Here is a 17,587-nt window from a genome sequence, read left to right as displayed (position 1 = left end):
AGAGAGCAACAAACTGCACCTTACACGCTTCTTCCTTCACCAAGTGGTGGAAGTGCTCCTCAGAAGAGGACATGTAGTGACAACAGGCACTCCAGAGCACAAATGCCACCGAACCTTCTCTTTGTCACTGTCACAGTTTAACAAAAATAGTCAAATACACTAGTAGGCCTGCTCAAGGGCCTAAGCTGGAAGCTTAAACCCTGCTCTGTCTTCTGCAAAGGCGGCAGCTCAGCTATTCCGCAGCTAAAGCCTAAGCACAGGCCGTTCACAGCACAGTACTGTACTTAGGATTCTGAGCAGAAGGGCAACAATGCAGGATGGCGCACCACCTCGGCAACTGCTACAGCTTTTACTGGGGTTAAGTCTAATCCACAGCACAAGCCCAACACAGCTCACAAACTAGAGATGAAGCTCCCTGGTCACAAGCCAGCCACCTGCCCTGTAAAGGAAGCTGCTGTGAACTACACACTGCAAGCCTGAATATTAAAACACCTTTCCCAGCTATGACAGACTTTAAAAAGTAGACTTCAGGCACTCCTCTGAACTCAGTAAATCCCTGTTCTTAAATGAATGCACTGTAACTACATGTATTTAATATATCCCACATTGAAGGCATTCACAACTTGTTACGTTTGACTTTAAAGGACGTTATGTTTACAGACAAATATCCCTAATACTTCTATACTCTCTTAATTCTAGACTGGAAAAACATGAGAGTTTTTTCCATTATTCTGCACGTTTCTGGACTTGAAATGGGTATCTGCAATGATTTATTAGTCAAAGTGAAAGCAAAATCGGATGCGTTTTCCTGTCTCCATTTAAAATGAAGCCTTTATTTCAAACATTTTAAGCAGAAACCTCTCACAGCAGTTGGGATAAGCAGGCTGTTATACCATTACACTGTTACACTCAGTTGCAGAGATACGTCTCACTTCATACAAATATAAGCAAAAGGTGTGTTTGTGGTGAGGTTTTTCACCCCTTGGGCAAAAGCGTCAAGGAACAGTTCTTAAATGTCTTAGCGTGCCACGTACATCACTGCACTCTTTGCATCAGGAAGCCAGCTAGTAACACAGTACACCTTGCCCGTGGAACACAGGGGAATCAAACCACTGTGTCATGACAAATCTTACCTGACAGAAAAGCACATTCAACTTGCTTGAGGAATCCAACCATTCAGTGAAAACCATCTATATTCAGTGCTGTCATGGGTGAGGTGGGGGGGTCCTTAATTGCACAAAGGTATAGAGCACTACTTCTTGGGTTATTTCAAGTTAAAACTTAACTGAGCACTACCCTCACATCTTAACTCTTAAAATATCTGAGGCACAAGTATGTGTGTGTACTTGTTTTATTCGTAATTTGTCTTGGGATACCAAATGTACTTCTACTTCAAGTGAATTAACAAACTCTTTGACCTCATTTCAAAAAATCCACGGATCCATTTTTCATTCAATGGCAATACCAAATGTTAAGAGGAACATAAAAACAAACATGCACACAATTGTACAGTTTTCATAGATGTCTATTTCATTATTTGTGGGTAGCGCATTAAACAGTTAAATACATTTAAATAATGTTTAAGTGACTGCACTAATGCAGAATTTTAACTAGATGGGTAACCAATTTAACTAGAAACCAGCTAACAAGTAACTGTCTAAATACTTCAAATACAGCTCTTGTTCTAGGTCATCCTTCTTGGAAAAAAAAAAGCCTGCTGGTCACATTGGAAATACATTTTAAGGCCAAATTCTTCTGATATCCCTTCTCTGCAGCAGTTTCTTCACCTTTTTAAGCCTCCAGTTCCAGGCCAAGACCAAGTTTATGGCCACCAGCATTGATGCTTTTCCCATCTATCAGGGCAGACAGTGTAAGCTTCACACCTGTAAGATTTTTTAAAACAGCATGTTTACAACAGACAATCAGAGTAGCTTTCATGCAACTCAACCCCCCTCATTACAAGTCCCAGTTGTAGCTCGTTCTATTTCATTACTTTCCTCTAAAGATTTCTACAGAAGAATCCATTTACCCATAAAATCCTATTGAAGGGTAGCCATGTGAACCAAGCTGAATGCTTTTTGTAAATACCGTGTTATACAGTGAATATACAAAGTCTCTAATTGGCAAGTATACAAGAGCTCTCCTTTTCTACATTAAAGTGAGCAAAGGAGGAGAAAAATTATGCATAGAAAGGCAGACACTTTTACCAAGGAAGGGATGGAATGAAACTACCATTTTTATTTGTTTTCAGGTAAGGAACTAACCAATGGTAATATAGCACTAACAGGTATTTTCATACTTAAGCCAAACAAGTTAAGTTCTGGAGGTGCTTGGTTGGGATTTTTTGCTAGTATTAAGAGCAGGAACTATGCTCTTTTGACGATGAATCATTATTTCAAGGTCTGCTATCATTCAATATGGTACGACTGGAGAAAGCAAGGCTTAAAAAAAACAACACACACACACATACACACCCAAAAAAAAACCCCAGACTGCTTTGCACAGCCTAAAGCTAAGCTATCAAACAAAATACAGTCCACTCCTACACAATCAATGAGGCATATGATGCAGATGTACCATTAGATACAAAGGAATTTGTCTTGTTCAGGTAAAGATTTGATGTGCAACATATAAGCTGCTGTAAAACATCTACTTTGCCTTCAAGACAAAACTATTCTGAAGGGAAATAGTTGCATATAAATGTACAGATCTCAAACATTTCCTTTGTGGTGCATAAAAGAAAATGTATGTGACAATTCATGTGATGCCCCTTACCTGGCCTCAGGGTCTGGGTGTAACCCACTCCAACTAGACTAGAATTGTTCACTTTTGCCTGAAAAAAGAACAAGACAGAAGCAATTGAAATAGCGTAACTGATTAGTTCTTTGTTAGTTCTCCATTCAGAAGCCAGAGAACTGTGGCAACATTGCCATTATCAACATAAACCAAATTTTACTTGTTCTTTCGATATCTGTGCTTATGAGATTGTGTCTTTCCAGCTCTGACCTTGCCCCCCAACTTACCTACAGCTGAAGTAGCGACATATTTAAGAGCAGGGTGAATGTAAGGGCACAGAACTGTTACTGCAATGTAGTTTGACAGGTGAACTTCCCCACTCCCCCCTTTCCAGAAGGCCATAGCAATTTGCCACTATGGCCTCCCAAAACAAGCCACTTGAGAAGAATCCTCCACGTTCATATCATTACAGAAGAATCAGTATCTTGTAGGTCCAACCAAGTCAAGCAGCAAACACTTTGTAACGTCATCATAAACAACATGCGCATATAATTTGCATCACTTCCTCTACAGATGATTCCAACAATCCTGGTTCAATTCTAGCTTTATAACACACAAAACACTCTGCATATCGCTTTTTTAACCAGTACCACCAGAGTTCTTACCATGAGAATATGACAGAACTCCCCAAAAACTGGTTTTAAAAAAAAATTATGTAAGCTTACGGAACTAGACATGAAGGGGTTTTTCTTTTTTTTTTATAAATACATTAAGTCCTCCAGAGCAGCACATCTGACAGATTATAAGAGACCCTGCTGTATGCAGCATTATAGAATCTAAATACTGCTGGTTTAATTATAGCCGCCTGGATTGTAAGAGCAATTCCTACACCACTTCGTGACCTACTACCTTCTTTTGTACAAATAACACACAGATTCACAGAAAGTGAAAGTCCACTGTGCTTAGCATAAACCTTTTGGTTAGAGCTGTACTTACAGAGATAGAAGCAGTGGAATCCAACTTGTATTTAGCCGCAATGCCAAAGCGAGTGCTGTTGCTACCTGCTGTCCAAGCCAGGTTTACAGCAGTTTCAAGATTGTCACTCACTTTCTGGTAAATTGACCCACCAAATTCTGAACCATCATTGCTGCACAAATTGAAAAAAAGTTAGTTTCCTATATTTACATAATCCAAACATTTTTTTAAAAAAATACTTAATTTTTTTATTCAAATGAGAATTCCAGAAGTTTGAGTTGTTTCATATTTTCGGCAGAAGGGGAGATGAACAAAGGCTTCAGGGCAAAATTAAAACTGCAACAATTAATGAAAAAAAACCAGTTTCATATAGTACTACAGCTAATTCTCACACTAGTGTTGAACTAAGTACTTGAATGTAATTCCAGACCACACCCTTACAGAACAGGTAAACGTTAAAGAGTTAAGAAATGGGCATTCTTAATTTTATGTTTATTGAATACATAGTGTTCCCAAAGAATTAGATAGCCTTTTTAAAAGCCTGTCACAATGCTTGATATTAGTAAACTGAAATGGAATTCTTACAGCCCAGACTATAAAGTGTTTTGTAGCTTCCTCCCATACCCCAACTTCCATAAACCTAGAGAGACAGACACCATCCCCATCCTCCCTCTTCAAAAGGGGAGGCTTCTACCTTTAAAATCAATTATTTCCTAACTAAACGCACTGGAACAATTCAAACTTTTATTAAAACACATTGTTCTTCAGAAAGTTTTGAACAGCTTGCTCTGAAGAACTTTTAAGATCAAAATGCAGCAAGTCTGAAATAAAGTTTATAAACAAGGTGTCTTAAACTTTTGTTACTGTTTCATGCACTCTTCATTCCAGACAGGCAAGAAGATCAACCTACTCAGAAAGTCCAAAAGCAAAGCTCTAGTCTTGCTCCAGAAAAATACTGCTGGCCTACTTAAACAGTGCAACGCTAATTACTACCTCTAACAAATCTACTGCCTGTGAATTATAGTCAGATACAATTCAGTGTAATGGGAAAGCTGGAAAAAGCATTATGATCAGCTCTGTGCAACTGAACTACTGCACTTGCAATGTGGATGTACTTCAGTGTTTGGCAAGCTCTAGCATATATTATGCTGTAAGTGCTAACAAGCCACAGGTATTTACTGTTTTGAGAGCGCACGATACAAAGCAACGTTTATCATTTATTTAGTTTCATATTGAAAAATGCACTCTACTTAATGGCCTTACAAGCATCTCTTGCTATTTCAAGCATCTGTATTTTGATTAGAAAGTTAGAGAGTCTGCTGCTGTATATCTGGACACAATTTTCAGTACTTACACATTAGTGTGCAGTTGGAAGTCTCCAGTCTTGTAACCCACAGAGAAGTTATTTCTTGTCAATTTTGATTTGGCACTATCAAAAGTCATCTGATAACCGGCAAGCCAGCCTTCATAACCAAAGACAGCTGAACCATGGATTGCAGGTCCAGCAAAATCAAAGTCAACATCACAACCTAGGTTTAGGCATTCACGTTTATAAGCTGACTTAATTTTACCGCTTTTCTTTCTGAAACAGAGAAAGAGTTATCTTAAGACAAGGCTTGATCTTCCTCAATAAACTTCCAAATTCGAGCCACATGACTCCACACAAGGCATCCAAATTCCACGCACAGGCATCCTCTAGACTGGGCCAAAGTTCTGCTAGCCCATCAGGCAAACAGGCATTTTGTGATGAATGCAGAGGCATTTTCACACCTCCTGCAATCTTCCAAGTATTTCTATCCCAGAAAATAAGCAAAGCAGGCTGTTGTGAAATGCCCAGTACTAACCCCGTAGGATAAGATGCGATGCTAGAGAGCAGAAGCCTTTATCATTGGGATTTGTTAATTTGGATTAATAGCAAACCATACAAACTTCTCTGTCAACGCAACAGACCAGATGAATGTTTACTGACCATGGGTGTTATTACTGCCCTATATAAAGGCAAAAAGGTTAACGATTCTTACCCCGTATTTGGTGAGAAAGTTGTATCAAATGTCAACTTCAAGCCTTTGGCAATCTAATTGGAGGGGAAGAAGGTAAGATAAAAGCTATAAATTTGGTTCTGCTAGTTCAATAGAACAAATAAAGACTCTCCTAATCTATTACCTGATCTTCAATCGCAATTTCTGTTCCCAGAGTGTTATCTGTGTTCCATTTTTCTGTGAAAGTCAGCCCATACTCAGTCCATTTGTATTTGGTCTCCAAGCTTCCATTCACTTTCCCAGTGTCTGTGTTTGATGAACCAGATGTTGTGAATTCCTAAAAAGGACAGTGTCCACGTTACACAGAAGATACATGTGATCCTGAAAGCATTACACAGTGCCAAAAGAGAAAAGACTGTTCTTCAGCAAATGCGTAGTTACTCTACACAAGTTAAACAACCTAAGAACAAGCTGGGGGTGGGTGGGGTGTGTGTGATGACATGGTCAAGAACTACTAGACAATTCATGCCTACATGGAGGACCGCGCCCCCCCCCCCCCATCTCAACTGCAGTGTTTCTGCCACTATTACAAAACGCACAGGGCTGCAACGTAACTCAGAAGCAAGACAGTAGCTACTGCACATATTCTCCTTAAAAGCAGAAACAAGTTCCTGAAATACAAGGTTAAGTTTGATACTCCTAATGAGCAAATTAAAAAATCAAACCAAGAGCTAAGAACGTTATAAGTCACGTAATGCAAGTCTGGTAAAAATCTTTAAGGATCACATATGCATTTTCATTATTCCATTCAACCACCTCCAAAGATAAATCATGCACAACGGTAAAAAGTCATAGAATGCCATCATTTTTCAAGTTAGGGGTGGGGTGGGTGGTAGTTTGTTGTTTGGGGGTTTTTGTTGCCTTTTAAGAGAGTCCTCAGTCTACCCAATACACCAAGCCTTCACATAAGCCACAGGCACAACATGTTTTTACTGACATTATAAAATTTCTATTCCCCTGACACTTCGGTTTAACGACACACAGGAAGAACACTCATATTTGAATTGTGAGCAAAGGGAACCGTCTGATTTTATGCTTCTGGTACAATCTTACTTGGAATTCTTGAAAGTATTTAAAAGTTAACCATATCACTCACATCTTATTAAATAAAGCAATCCCTATGTCTCTCACTACTTGGATTCTCACAAAAAACAGAATGATTTCTGTGTACCACTGTTCAGAAACTGAAAGCAATACCAAGCAGAAGTCTAGTCTGCAAATACATGTTAAAAGAGCTCTTTCCACTGAAATATTATTGCCCTTATGATTAAAAACATTCAAAAACACAGAAATCAAAATTTCAATCTCAGACTTCCTCCACGTACAGTGTTATTTTCAAGTCAACTTCTCACACTCACTTTCCCCAGAAGGAAACACAGATTTGAAATCACAAGTCATTAAACATTCATACTCTCCCAGCCCAAGAGCTACTGCGCACCGCAAGCGCGCATGAGGCTGATCTTTAATGGTGGCTGATCAAACGTAACCAAGGCAAACACATTCACCTGCATTATGTGAGTGAACCGCTGAACTATCCACACAGCTGCAGCATTCTAAGGTCAATTTCTTGGCAAGCGACAGCAACCTCTCAAGTTCAAATACCTGCAGCTTTAACTTCCTGCTTTGTGCTGTTCCTAGCGCACGTGTGACTGCGACCATTGTGGTACCAGCTTCAGGAGAAGCAAACTATTACATAACCTCTTATCTCTGCTTTAAAACATCTGCAGTACCCACATGCCAGCACTTTCTCCACCTGGGAGGGATGGCTAATAACTGATACGAGATTCACATGAGGGCTTGAATTTTTCAGAGAGTTTTACCAGTATTACTGGGTAGTCCTCAAAAGAAATGAGCTAAAATAATAAAAAACACAGCAATAATAGGGCTCTTGCAAACTGTGCTTCAGTTGGCATACAGACTTCCAGAAAAAACACAGCATATAAACCATGCGCCTCGCTTGGTAGTAAAGCTTCCAGTTTGGGGGAAAAAAATAATCATCTACCTTTATTTCTTGCGAAGTCTGCTCTAGAAATAGATAAAAGTATGGGAGGCACTGCTTGCATGACTATGCATTTTGCATAGAACACTACTCCAACGTTTTAATACCTTTAAAGAGGAGCTAAAGATTAAACACGTTAATTCACCACCAGCTAATTCACTCAAGCATCAAGATGCCAGAAAGTTCCACCAAATACAAATATTATGATAAGGTACTTGAGAAATAAATTATGTGTACTATGACTGATACATTGGAATACTTCAAGAATGTGTCAGTTATCTGTTCACCTTCAAACACAAGAGAATTTGGGGTTTTTTAGCAAAGACTACTAAACAGTGCAATACCCCTGTTACATTCAGAGTAAGTGTCACATCTTCAGGGGCTTCTGAAATTAACTGACACCAAAAGTTTATCATTCACATAACCTATAAACTACTTAGCAGCATCTGGAGGATGTCCCATAGCCAGAAAAAAAAAAAAAAAAAGGTATTTAAACTCACCACTCCGCTTGCAGATTTTGTTTTCACATCCAGTTTCACCAACCCAAAACCTTAACAAATAGAAATGAAAGTTACACCAGTAGACTTTAACTAAGACCATCCACCACATTTTCCAAGAAGCTGGTTTTCCAAGCAGTCTTGTATGCCACGTACATACACATACAAAAACCACCATAGACTGCCTTCAATAACAGTCAAGTTTTAGATGCCACAGCAGGTAGAGGTGGCCACTCTAGAACAAGCCAGTTCTGTTCCAACATAACCACACAGAAAGCGGGGAGTAGCCTCTCAGTTGTACTCTGCACATTTAGCTATGAAACGATGACTTCCAAAAGTAAATTTATTGTCAGACAAAATGTACTCTTTTCTGTTCCCAGGATGGCATCGGCTTTGTAGTCGGTGCCACCCGAAGAGCCCTCCCAATGCAAAAAATTCATCTCTCCGCACCAGTAAGAAGTATCTCAAAGTAAAAAAAAAACCAACCAAAAATCAACAAAAAACCAAACAACCCAACAACTGTAAAAATGAAGTCACTGGGAAACGTACAGCCACTGGAACTGTAATATAAGTAGGTTTTATGGGAGTGTCAATTGACACTGTTACCCTTAGAGCCGATCAACAGCCTTGGCTCAAAAAGCCTTCACATGCATCCCCGAAGACCAGGAAGAAACAGCAGAATTCAACTACGCAACTGCCTGGTATTAAAGCATTTTAAAATGCTGAAGGATTTTTTTTCCCCATGGTTATTCCCCTTTCTATTCTAAAAAAAGGTTGTAATGTTACAGCAGTATATATCCCCTTCTGTATCAATAAATGTTGTGGCACAGACAGACTGGTAAACATAGTGTACTCCTAAGTTGAACTACGCTTGGGGTTACATGCTTGTATACCTCTGACAATTATGTGGCTAAAGCAGTAAGATTTAACAGACTTCACATCAAAACGGACCACAAAAAGCCTCCAACAATGTTAGTTGATGGTAATGATAGACAAAAAACATGCTCCCCCTCCACAGAAACACAGGCACTTGAGCATTCAATTTTACATAAAGGCTTAAAAAGGTAATTCATGGCTGCAGCAGAAACACCACGTTTTATAAAAAAACCTATTCTTACCATATCCTTTATTGAAGATATCTCTGGCAGATTTGCCAAGGTCTACATATGATGGAGGAATCGCCATTGGAGCTGAAAGGTAATGGGCTAATTAATAGTGAACTTTTAACCATTGCGCGCGCGCACAAAAAATGCTACCATAACTCTTTGAAGATCCTCGTTAAGGCAGATCCATATAAGAAAGCGATTAATAGACAGATGGCTCGAACAATTACAGTATTCTGTGAAACGCCTACAGATTTTGAGCGACGGTCACTGCAAACACTAAATGTTTTCCTGGCTTCAGTAATCTGCTTGTAGAAAAGAGGCATTACAAGACCACCCAGTTTGTAATTTTTCAAGTAGACTTCTCCATACAATTTTAATTACCAGAAATCAAGTAATAGATCACATTTCCAGAGTTGGCAGTTACCACCAAAAAACAGCAAACTGGAAATCTGAAAAACTGTAATACAGACAGTTGTTTCCTGAAGTTCCACAAAATCCAATTCGACAGATGCTTTTGAAAACTACTTGGAAGGACCCACAAGCTTTTATTTTCAAAATTTAAAAAGAGCGCGTATCTGTTGTACAACATTATTTGCCAAGTATTTTAAACGGTAAGACATACGACTTCAAAAGAAACATCTAATGCCATCAATGCAATCAACCTGATGAAGTTCCCCATTCCCATTACCCACCCCCGCCGCCCTCCCCCCATAACAAGCAAGAGTGTAATTTTCAGGTGTTGTCTTGTTAAGTTTAAAACAAACAAGCAGTAGGAGTGCTGGGTCAGTGAGAAAAGCTCTCTTCAGGAATCCCCCTCACAGACAGGGAGCCTCTGGCAACCTCGCTGTTAAAGAACCTGTCATTCAAGACTAGCTATCACCAAGCCTCCCTGGAAGATGGATAGATACCAGCCAAAGGTCTCACACAGGCCTGTATGGCTCTCCCTCCCTGTGAAGATAGACTTTATCTGTACCTTCCCTTGCTGACTGTTTCCCCATGATTTAAATAGCAAAAGACCACTGTTAGAGAGGCACTGTGTTTTGAAGTCTTAAAACACAGAAAACTGTGTCTTTCAAAGAGTTAGTAACTTCCCCAGCCATGCTGTGAAGGGGGGAGGACACAACTAACTAAATAAAGAGCATTAAAAGGCTAAACACAAGCAAACAAAAACCTCCTCTTATCTTCTCAAACTGTTTGGTCACATTGGTTTTGCAGAGAAAGTCAGATTAACATAACTGACTGTTTATCTTGCTCTTGTGTGGCCTGGGTTTTTTGTTGTGCTTTTCTTTAAGGGAATGGAAAAATATCTTCAGAACCTCAAAAATAACAAGGGCACTATGCTCACATGTTAACTTTCAATGGAAAACAGGAAAGATTACTTTTTTATATAGTACATTTAACCAATATTTACATTTTCAACACCTGGCTATAAAATTGCTTACCTTCTGTAGATCTCTGCAAGATCATAAGTGTTTCAATAATACAACACCAAGACAAGTTGTTACTTTTTCCCCTCAAAAAAAGTTTCGTTCCATCTTTTCATGTCCTTATCTACATAGAAGGAAAACTCTCCTGGAACACCTGATCCAGTAAAATTTCCTTTAGGACACCATTCCTCTACAGAGATTGTAGTTTCAGAATAGCAACCACATTAAAAAAAAAAACAAACCAAAAACTAACTCAAATTACACCTGCCATATACAGCCTCATTGTACGAACTGCTACTGGTTTTAAAAATTCCACTACTTTAGCAAGCAATGGTAAGGCACAAGACTGTTTCTTACCTTGCTACAATTTCTAATGAAGTTTTCCAAAGTATCTTATTCCACCTCCCTACGCCATAAGAAGGTAACTTCAACCTCCTCTGAGCAAAAAAATTTACATTCACAGTTTAACTAAAAAAAAAATAACTAACTAAACCCACCCTTCTTTAGTAAGGAGTTTTAAATTCTACAAACAGGTCACTGTAGTAAGACATCCATTGCTTGTTCAAGAACACAAAACAAGTCTGTTTTTCCACAGAGTTAAAGCAAACTGACTCTTAATAAAAGAGGGGAGAAAAAAAAAAAAAAAGACATGAAAATTACTTAAGAGCATTGGAAGTTTAAAAAGGCTTAGCCCAAATTTGAGTCCGTAATAAATAACCCTAAGTCTTGAGGGAAAACAGAATTCTATAGCAGAACAAATACTAATCCCTAAACCAAACTATTAAATGGTTCCCATTATTTATTCAATAGAAAGACGCAGGTGGTAGACCAAATTACAAAAAAGTGTGGGAACACTGCTCTTTCCTCTAAATTTCTGCTGCATGGCAACTGTACAGTTCATTAGCAATTTAAAACAATTTAGAGATGGTTTAGCTATGTATTTTTTCCTTTAATGAATAGGTCTCACTACTAACTAGCATCTTCAGAAGAATAATTACTTCTAAAGTTTTATAATAGCCTTTAGCACAGACATGCTTCTACAGTACAAATGAGCTTTTCACTTTTATTTCCAATCTGACTAGACAACCATTACAGACAGCAGATATGCTAAGCAGTAGTGCCCCGAGAAGTTACCAAACTGGTACCTGTGTCTAAATTCAAAGGTTTACTACAGTAAAAAGGATGCTGCCATTTCATCTGGCCTAGTTAAGCATCTTCCCATTGCAAGGAAACCAAACAGTATTTGTCAACCAGTCTACAAGATGCAAGTTTTGCAATAAAAAGTTGAAACAGAACACAGCTGTCACACTGCTGTTCTAATCCTATACTAACAGGGATGGACAAGGACAAAAGGGGAAAACAAGGAGTTAATTCTGGGTATACTAAATACCCCAGAAGCCAGTGCCATCACCAGAATGCTCAATAAATGAAAACAGGACACCACCACCACCCCAAAAAATAAAATAAAATCATTCCTGTGTCCTCCAATGTTGGCAACTTAGCTAGGTTTGCAAATTCTTATAATCAAAAGTGATTTTCTTCTACCGTATTTTCAAGTATCTTTCACTTAACAACTACTAATTACAAGTCAGTAAAATATAAGTAGCATTTAGCTACAAGAGGTTTGCTGTGAAAGTGACTACCAGATAATCTTATTCCTCATTTCAAGAACACAGAATCCACTTGAAGCAAGCGGGAGCTCCACCCTGAAAAAAAAAAGTGGCAGCTACCACCCCAAAAAAATAAGTTTAATTAATCTGTTACTCAAGAGCCATAAACACGTTTTCTTCTTCTGTTAAAAAAAAATAAATCCCAAGAACAGAAAAAGGCTTTAATGTTATCAGAATTATTACATCGCAGTTTTCCTCAGAGTTTTGAAATAACAATCTCAACACCTTACAATTAAAGGAATGCCAAGGACTTCTACAAAGATTTCTAGCAATTTTAGGACCTCAGTATGTCGAAGATCAGGCTAGAGATTAGACCTAGCTATAATAAAAAGAGCTTCAGTACTCACGCAATTTAAAAAAAAAATAGCAATATCTACAGGGAATTTTTTTTTTTTCCAGAGATGTAAAGAGCAGCGGAGAAATTACTGGGAAAATACTTTGTTAAAACACATTAAACACGTAGCGATCTTTCAACCTAAGCTGCCGCTACAGCTTAATAATTAAAAAACATATGAGAGCTCTCGCCACGGGCAGCGGCCGCGCCGCCACCGCCGGGCCGCGCACCGGCCCACGGCCCACCGCCCTCCGAGCGGGGCACCGGCAGGGCCGCGGGGAGGCGAGGAGCCCGGCCGGGAGGCGGCACACCCTGCCCCGCGCCAGCTCCCTCCCGCCGCCGGCCCGCCGCAAGGTGAACTCCTCGGCGCGGCCATCTTGGCCATCCCGGCCTGACCCCCGCGCGCCCGCCGCGCCGCCCCTTATGTAACCGCGGCCCGGCCCGCACGCCCGGCACAGCGCGGCGCCCGCCCAGGCCGCGGGGGCAGGCGGAGGGGGCAGCGCGCCTGAGAACCCCCCACACGCAGGCACACGCCCCGCCGGCCACCCCCGCCCCGCCGTCAGCCTGGGCGCTGGGGCTGGCACCACCGAAGCCCCCAGCCCCGCTCACCACCCCTCCGCCCGCCCGGGCGAGCCCCGCCCGCCTCCCTTGCTCCCGCGGAGCCGGTCGCGGCGGCGGGCCGGCACCTGGCTATAGCGCGGGAGGGCGGCGAGGCCGGGGGCTCGGGCGGGTCTCGCCGTGAGGAGGCCGCACTGCTGCAGCCGCTGGCACTGGAGGGCGAAGTGAAGGAGACACCGATCCGCCCGCCGCCGCGCAGGACCCCAGCGAGCCGGGGCCGCCCCGCCCGCCGCCTGGCCCGCCCGCCGCGCCGCACCGCCACCCGCCCGCCCGCCGCGCCGCCGCCCGCGCTGCAGAGCCGGGGGAGCGGCGGGAGAGGCCGCGGGGCCGAGCGAGGAGGCGGGCAGCGGGCACGGCGGCGCGGCAGGCGCTCGGCGGGGCAGCCCCGGCGGCCAGGCGGGGTCCTGCGGGCGGGGCGGGGCGGTAACGGCCGCGCCAGGGCCGGCGGGGCGGGAGGGGCAGCCTGCCGGGGGAGCTGAGCGGCGCGGCCGGCTTCGTCAGGGGCGGCGGAGCTGGGCGGCACAGAAAGGGCTGGGGGAGCCCGCCGCCCCCCCCCCCCAGCCCCGGCCGTCTGTGGCGGCCGCCCCCCAAGCGCATTTCGCCGTAGGAGAGTTTATAAAGAAATCGGCGTTTTCCTCCACATGGTGCTGGGAGGCTGCGGCGCGGCGCCCGGCAGCGTGCCCGAGAGGATCCGTGCCCAGGGGCGCTGCTCCTCCGCACTAGCGGTATACTAGTCCTCCGTTCAGGGCCCACCTGCCATCGCGCCTGAGCTTGCGACGCCCTTTGCCCAAGGAACAGCCACCGAGACCGGCTCCGCAGCCAGGCACGGCACTGCCGGTGGCATTGGCCGGGGAGCACTGGTCTGGTCGGAGGCAGCCCTTGCGCCTCGCAGCCCCCCAGGACCCCTTCCCCACAGCAGCGGCCCTCGCGGGGTGCTGGGTGCCAGCGCAGTGCCCAGCATCCCTCCGCAGGGATGCTCGCCTTGCCTGTCCCCTGAAAGTTGAACACATGGCACTCTGTGTGCTCTCCTGTTGCTGCCCCTGAACCTGCAGATGCAGCGACGCGCCTGTCCCACAGCTGATCTGGCAGCTTCTGCACCCTCTAACCAGGTTTGCTGCCTCTTCAGACAAGTGCCACAATCTCCACGCTGCCTAAGCTCCTTTCTCACCTTCCAATCCCCAGAAGACCCCACAACAGAAGACAGCCTGTAACCCTCGGAAAGCTTTCTTAGTGGTGTCCGGATCATAAATAAGACCTCTTGGAGAAAACAGTCAAATGACTGTTCTGCAGCAGCCACTGCACTGCTCTGCAGCAGGAATCACTGAGTCACCCAAGGCAGGCCATTGCTAGGCCAAGGAACTGCACAACAGGCATTTATGAAATTCCTGCTTCTCCCCTGCTTGCTTATATTATGACATGATCAAAATTCCTCAAGAAAGTAAAAAACATTTACAAATACACATTATGTTTGCATAGTATGAAAAGTATGTATTATCCAGCACCACCAATTTACCAGAACACGTGGGACAACAGTACTTTTCCAGGTTATTAAAAAGAGAGCAGGTTAGCAGCAAGGTCTGACATAATACCAGTCAGCACCTGCTAGTTACATCTAAAGATAAGCAACTGATTTATTTTTTGTTGTTATGTAAGCCAAATACTTTCACATCAGAAGGCACAACGGGTTAGTATGTTTCATTCTGATATTTTTAAGTAAGACAGCTTGGCATTCCACAGAAGGATTTATATTGATGAATCAAGGAGGAAAACCACATGCTAAGAGAACGCATAGCAGTAGGGAAACTTGTGTGTTACTGTATACACGAACGTGCATTTCAAATAAAGGTCTGATTAAGTAAAAATAGATTATGGCTTAAGTTGTTCATTATTTAAAGGCATGCATTTGTTACTCATACCCATAGTATAAATCCATTCTGAATAAAAGTTCAGTCACATACACGAAACATCAGCTTTTTTTCCTTTTTCCTTTTTCTTTTAAAGATTAGTATTTTAGTCATGGCTCAGCTTTATTTTTAGCAATCCAGGAAAGTAATTACTGCCCCACCCTGAGCAAAAAAAAAAAAAAAAAAAAAAAAAAGCAATGAATCACTTGCTTTGTGTGACAAAGCAAAGACCTAATCTGAGACAGACTTACACAGCACACAAACTCCTCTACATTTATGTTCCAGGCTTCTGTGGCGACAGTCCCTGCTCGCCAGTGGTTTTCACTCTCACTCTCCCTGTTCCTCACTCGTACAACCAGGCCTTACTTCTCACAGCATATCTGCTAAAGCTCAGACTGCCACGAAAGGCATGCCTTCAAGCTTGCGATGGCAAGCCATCTAAATTATTCTGAACCTTTCTTCTTAGTCCTTTCCTCATACCACCCAGTACACACACCTCCTGCGCTCGCTCTAAATGGGCTGGTTTTCCATTCAAACTAAGCAGCTCTCGGGTTTTGTGCCACTTGCAGTTTAGTGATTACTGCTTCGTATGAATACAGCCATGTGTATGCATAACTTAGCGAGTCATAGGTTGGTGCCACTCAAAAAAGAATTTTAAAAACCCCAACACATCACTGCAGAAGTTTACTGCCATTTGAACAAAAACTCTGCTTATCTCTCCGTATATTGGAATCACAATTACGTAAGTAATGAACGTGACCAACAAGAAGCGAGCATGTGGCCACAGCGCACATCAAACAACTTAGATCCAAGTTTGTTTGCTTCTAACACGAGCCTAAAGTTGTCTGCTTTTTCCTCCAGATGCAGAGCTTCAAGCTGGAGATTCAGTGAAGAAGAAACATTAGCAAAAGCCTAGCAATGAACAGCTAAGTAAATTCAGACTCCTTGTTCTGAAACAAGTTGACCTGAGGGATACCACAGAGACTATGAAAGTATAACCAGCAGGGAAAGTGTGGAAAACAGCTGAAGCTAGCAGGAAACAAGTTCAGAACAAGAAAGCAAAGATGTTTTTTTCAACCAACGAGTGCCATTTGGTGCAATTACCTGCCACAAGAAGCTAAATGTTTATATGGGCTCTGGGGGAAGCTAAACAGGTTTGGGGAAGAGAAATCTAGTGAGGATTACTAATTATTAATCCATTCAACCACTACATATGGCTGTATGGTCAGAAAATCCCTGCGCTGCTAACAGAAGTATCATTTAAGCTTACTCTGTTCTTACACTTTTTTTTTTAGGACCCATTGCCTAAATCATTGCTTAATTCCATTGTCTCAGAAGCAGGAACATTAGGCTGGCTACACCTTCTGTTCGATACCATACATCTGCCCTTATGCAAACCAGGCACCTGGAAAGCCCCAAGAGACGGCAGAAAAGGCCCAATACTGCCAGGATCCTTTAGATTGACAGACTTCATACCTTTTAATTTATCTCACACACACCGCCCCCCCAGCTATTTTAAGTAGCCTTCTTTCAGTTTAGCTTAAACATTTAGGAGGAAGTTGAACTTAAACCAGATTTTAAGACACACTCAAAACAACAGGTCCACACAGAAGCCAACACATTTAAATTGTCTGATACAGACACATAGGCAGCTAATCCCTTAGCTCAGAGGACCACCAATAAATATTAGTGATTTTAGAGCTTAGAAGGCAAACAGAAAGCAAATTTGAGAAAGCCAACAAGAGAATCAACTTGTTTTCAGGCCCTACTGAGACTAACGGAGACATGGAGCACCTTAACAGCTACGCAGCTAACGAAAGCTTACTGCCCATGGCTCTGTAGCCAAAGCAAACCGAAAATCCAGTCCTCCTCCTTATGACCTGTGGAGACACTGCACACTCTTTAGTACATGTTCAATGCTAAAGCACCTTATTTCCAAATAAATAGCGGAAGGGATGTGGAAAAGGTTCTGTTAAAGACCAATGAGAAATTGAAATGAAAACCAGCCCCACATGGAAGAGCCTGTACTTGTTCCTTCTTCTGGATTTATCTATGACTGTAAATTCTTTTCCTTCATTTTTCTTTCTGTTGCAGTTTCCATTCCCTCAGGATTGGTGTTTTTTTATCCTCAGTAGCTCAAGCAATAAGCAACTTTTTAACAAAGCTAACTACTACCTGATAGATCTACAAACCATCAGGTTTCCTGACACCTTGAAATAAGTAAATTAATAAGCTTGATTCCTTGGAGGAGGTACCTCCTGGAGAGACAACCAAGTAATCAA

General features: G+C 42.4%; 1 protein-coding gene across 3 annotated transcripts; it reads right to left on the bottom strand.

Annotated features, from left to right (window-relative positions):
• Positions 1-813: 813 nt before the first annotated feature.
• On the bottom strand, positions 814-13,604 carry VDAC2 (voltage dependent anion channel 2). Of its 3 annotated transcripts, none has more exons than XM_037399494.1 (9): positions 13,470-13,604; positions 9,365-9,436; positions 8,250-8,299; positions 5,875-6,027; positions 5,733-5,785; positions 5,066-5,293; positions 3,733-3,883; positions 2,776-2,833; positions 814-1,883 (listed from the first exon to the last, which is right to left on the bottom strand). In XM_037399494.1, exons 2-9 carry the CDS (start codon positions 9,429-9,431, stop codon positions 1,792-1,794), a joined length of 852 nt encoding a protein of 283 aa, XP_037255391.1. In that variant the 5' UTR covers positions 9,432-9,436; positions 13,470-13,604; the 3' UTR covers positions 814-1,791. The 3 variants fall into 3 exon arrangements, with proteins under 3 accessions (XP_037255391.1, XP_037255390.1, XP_037255392.1); XM_037399493.1 differs by lacking the exon at positions 13,470-13,604 and adding an exon at positions 10,795-10,834; XM_037399495.1 differs by lacking the exon at positions 13,470-13,604 and adding an exon at positions 10,775-10,787.
• Between the last annotated feature and the right edge of the window lie 3,983 nt (positions 13,605-17,587).

Source organism: Falco rusticolus, chromosome 9, assembly GCF_015220075.1.
Source record: "Falco rusticolus isolate bFalRus1 chromosome 9, bFalRus1.pri, whole genome shotgun sequence".
NCBI lineage: Eukaryota > Metazoa > Chordata > Aves > Falconiformes > Falconidae > Falco > Falco rusticolus.
Note: the sequence above shows the minus strand (reverse complement) of the source record. Positions and strands in the feature narration are given on the sequence as shown.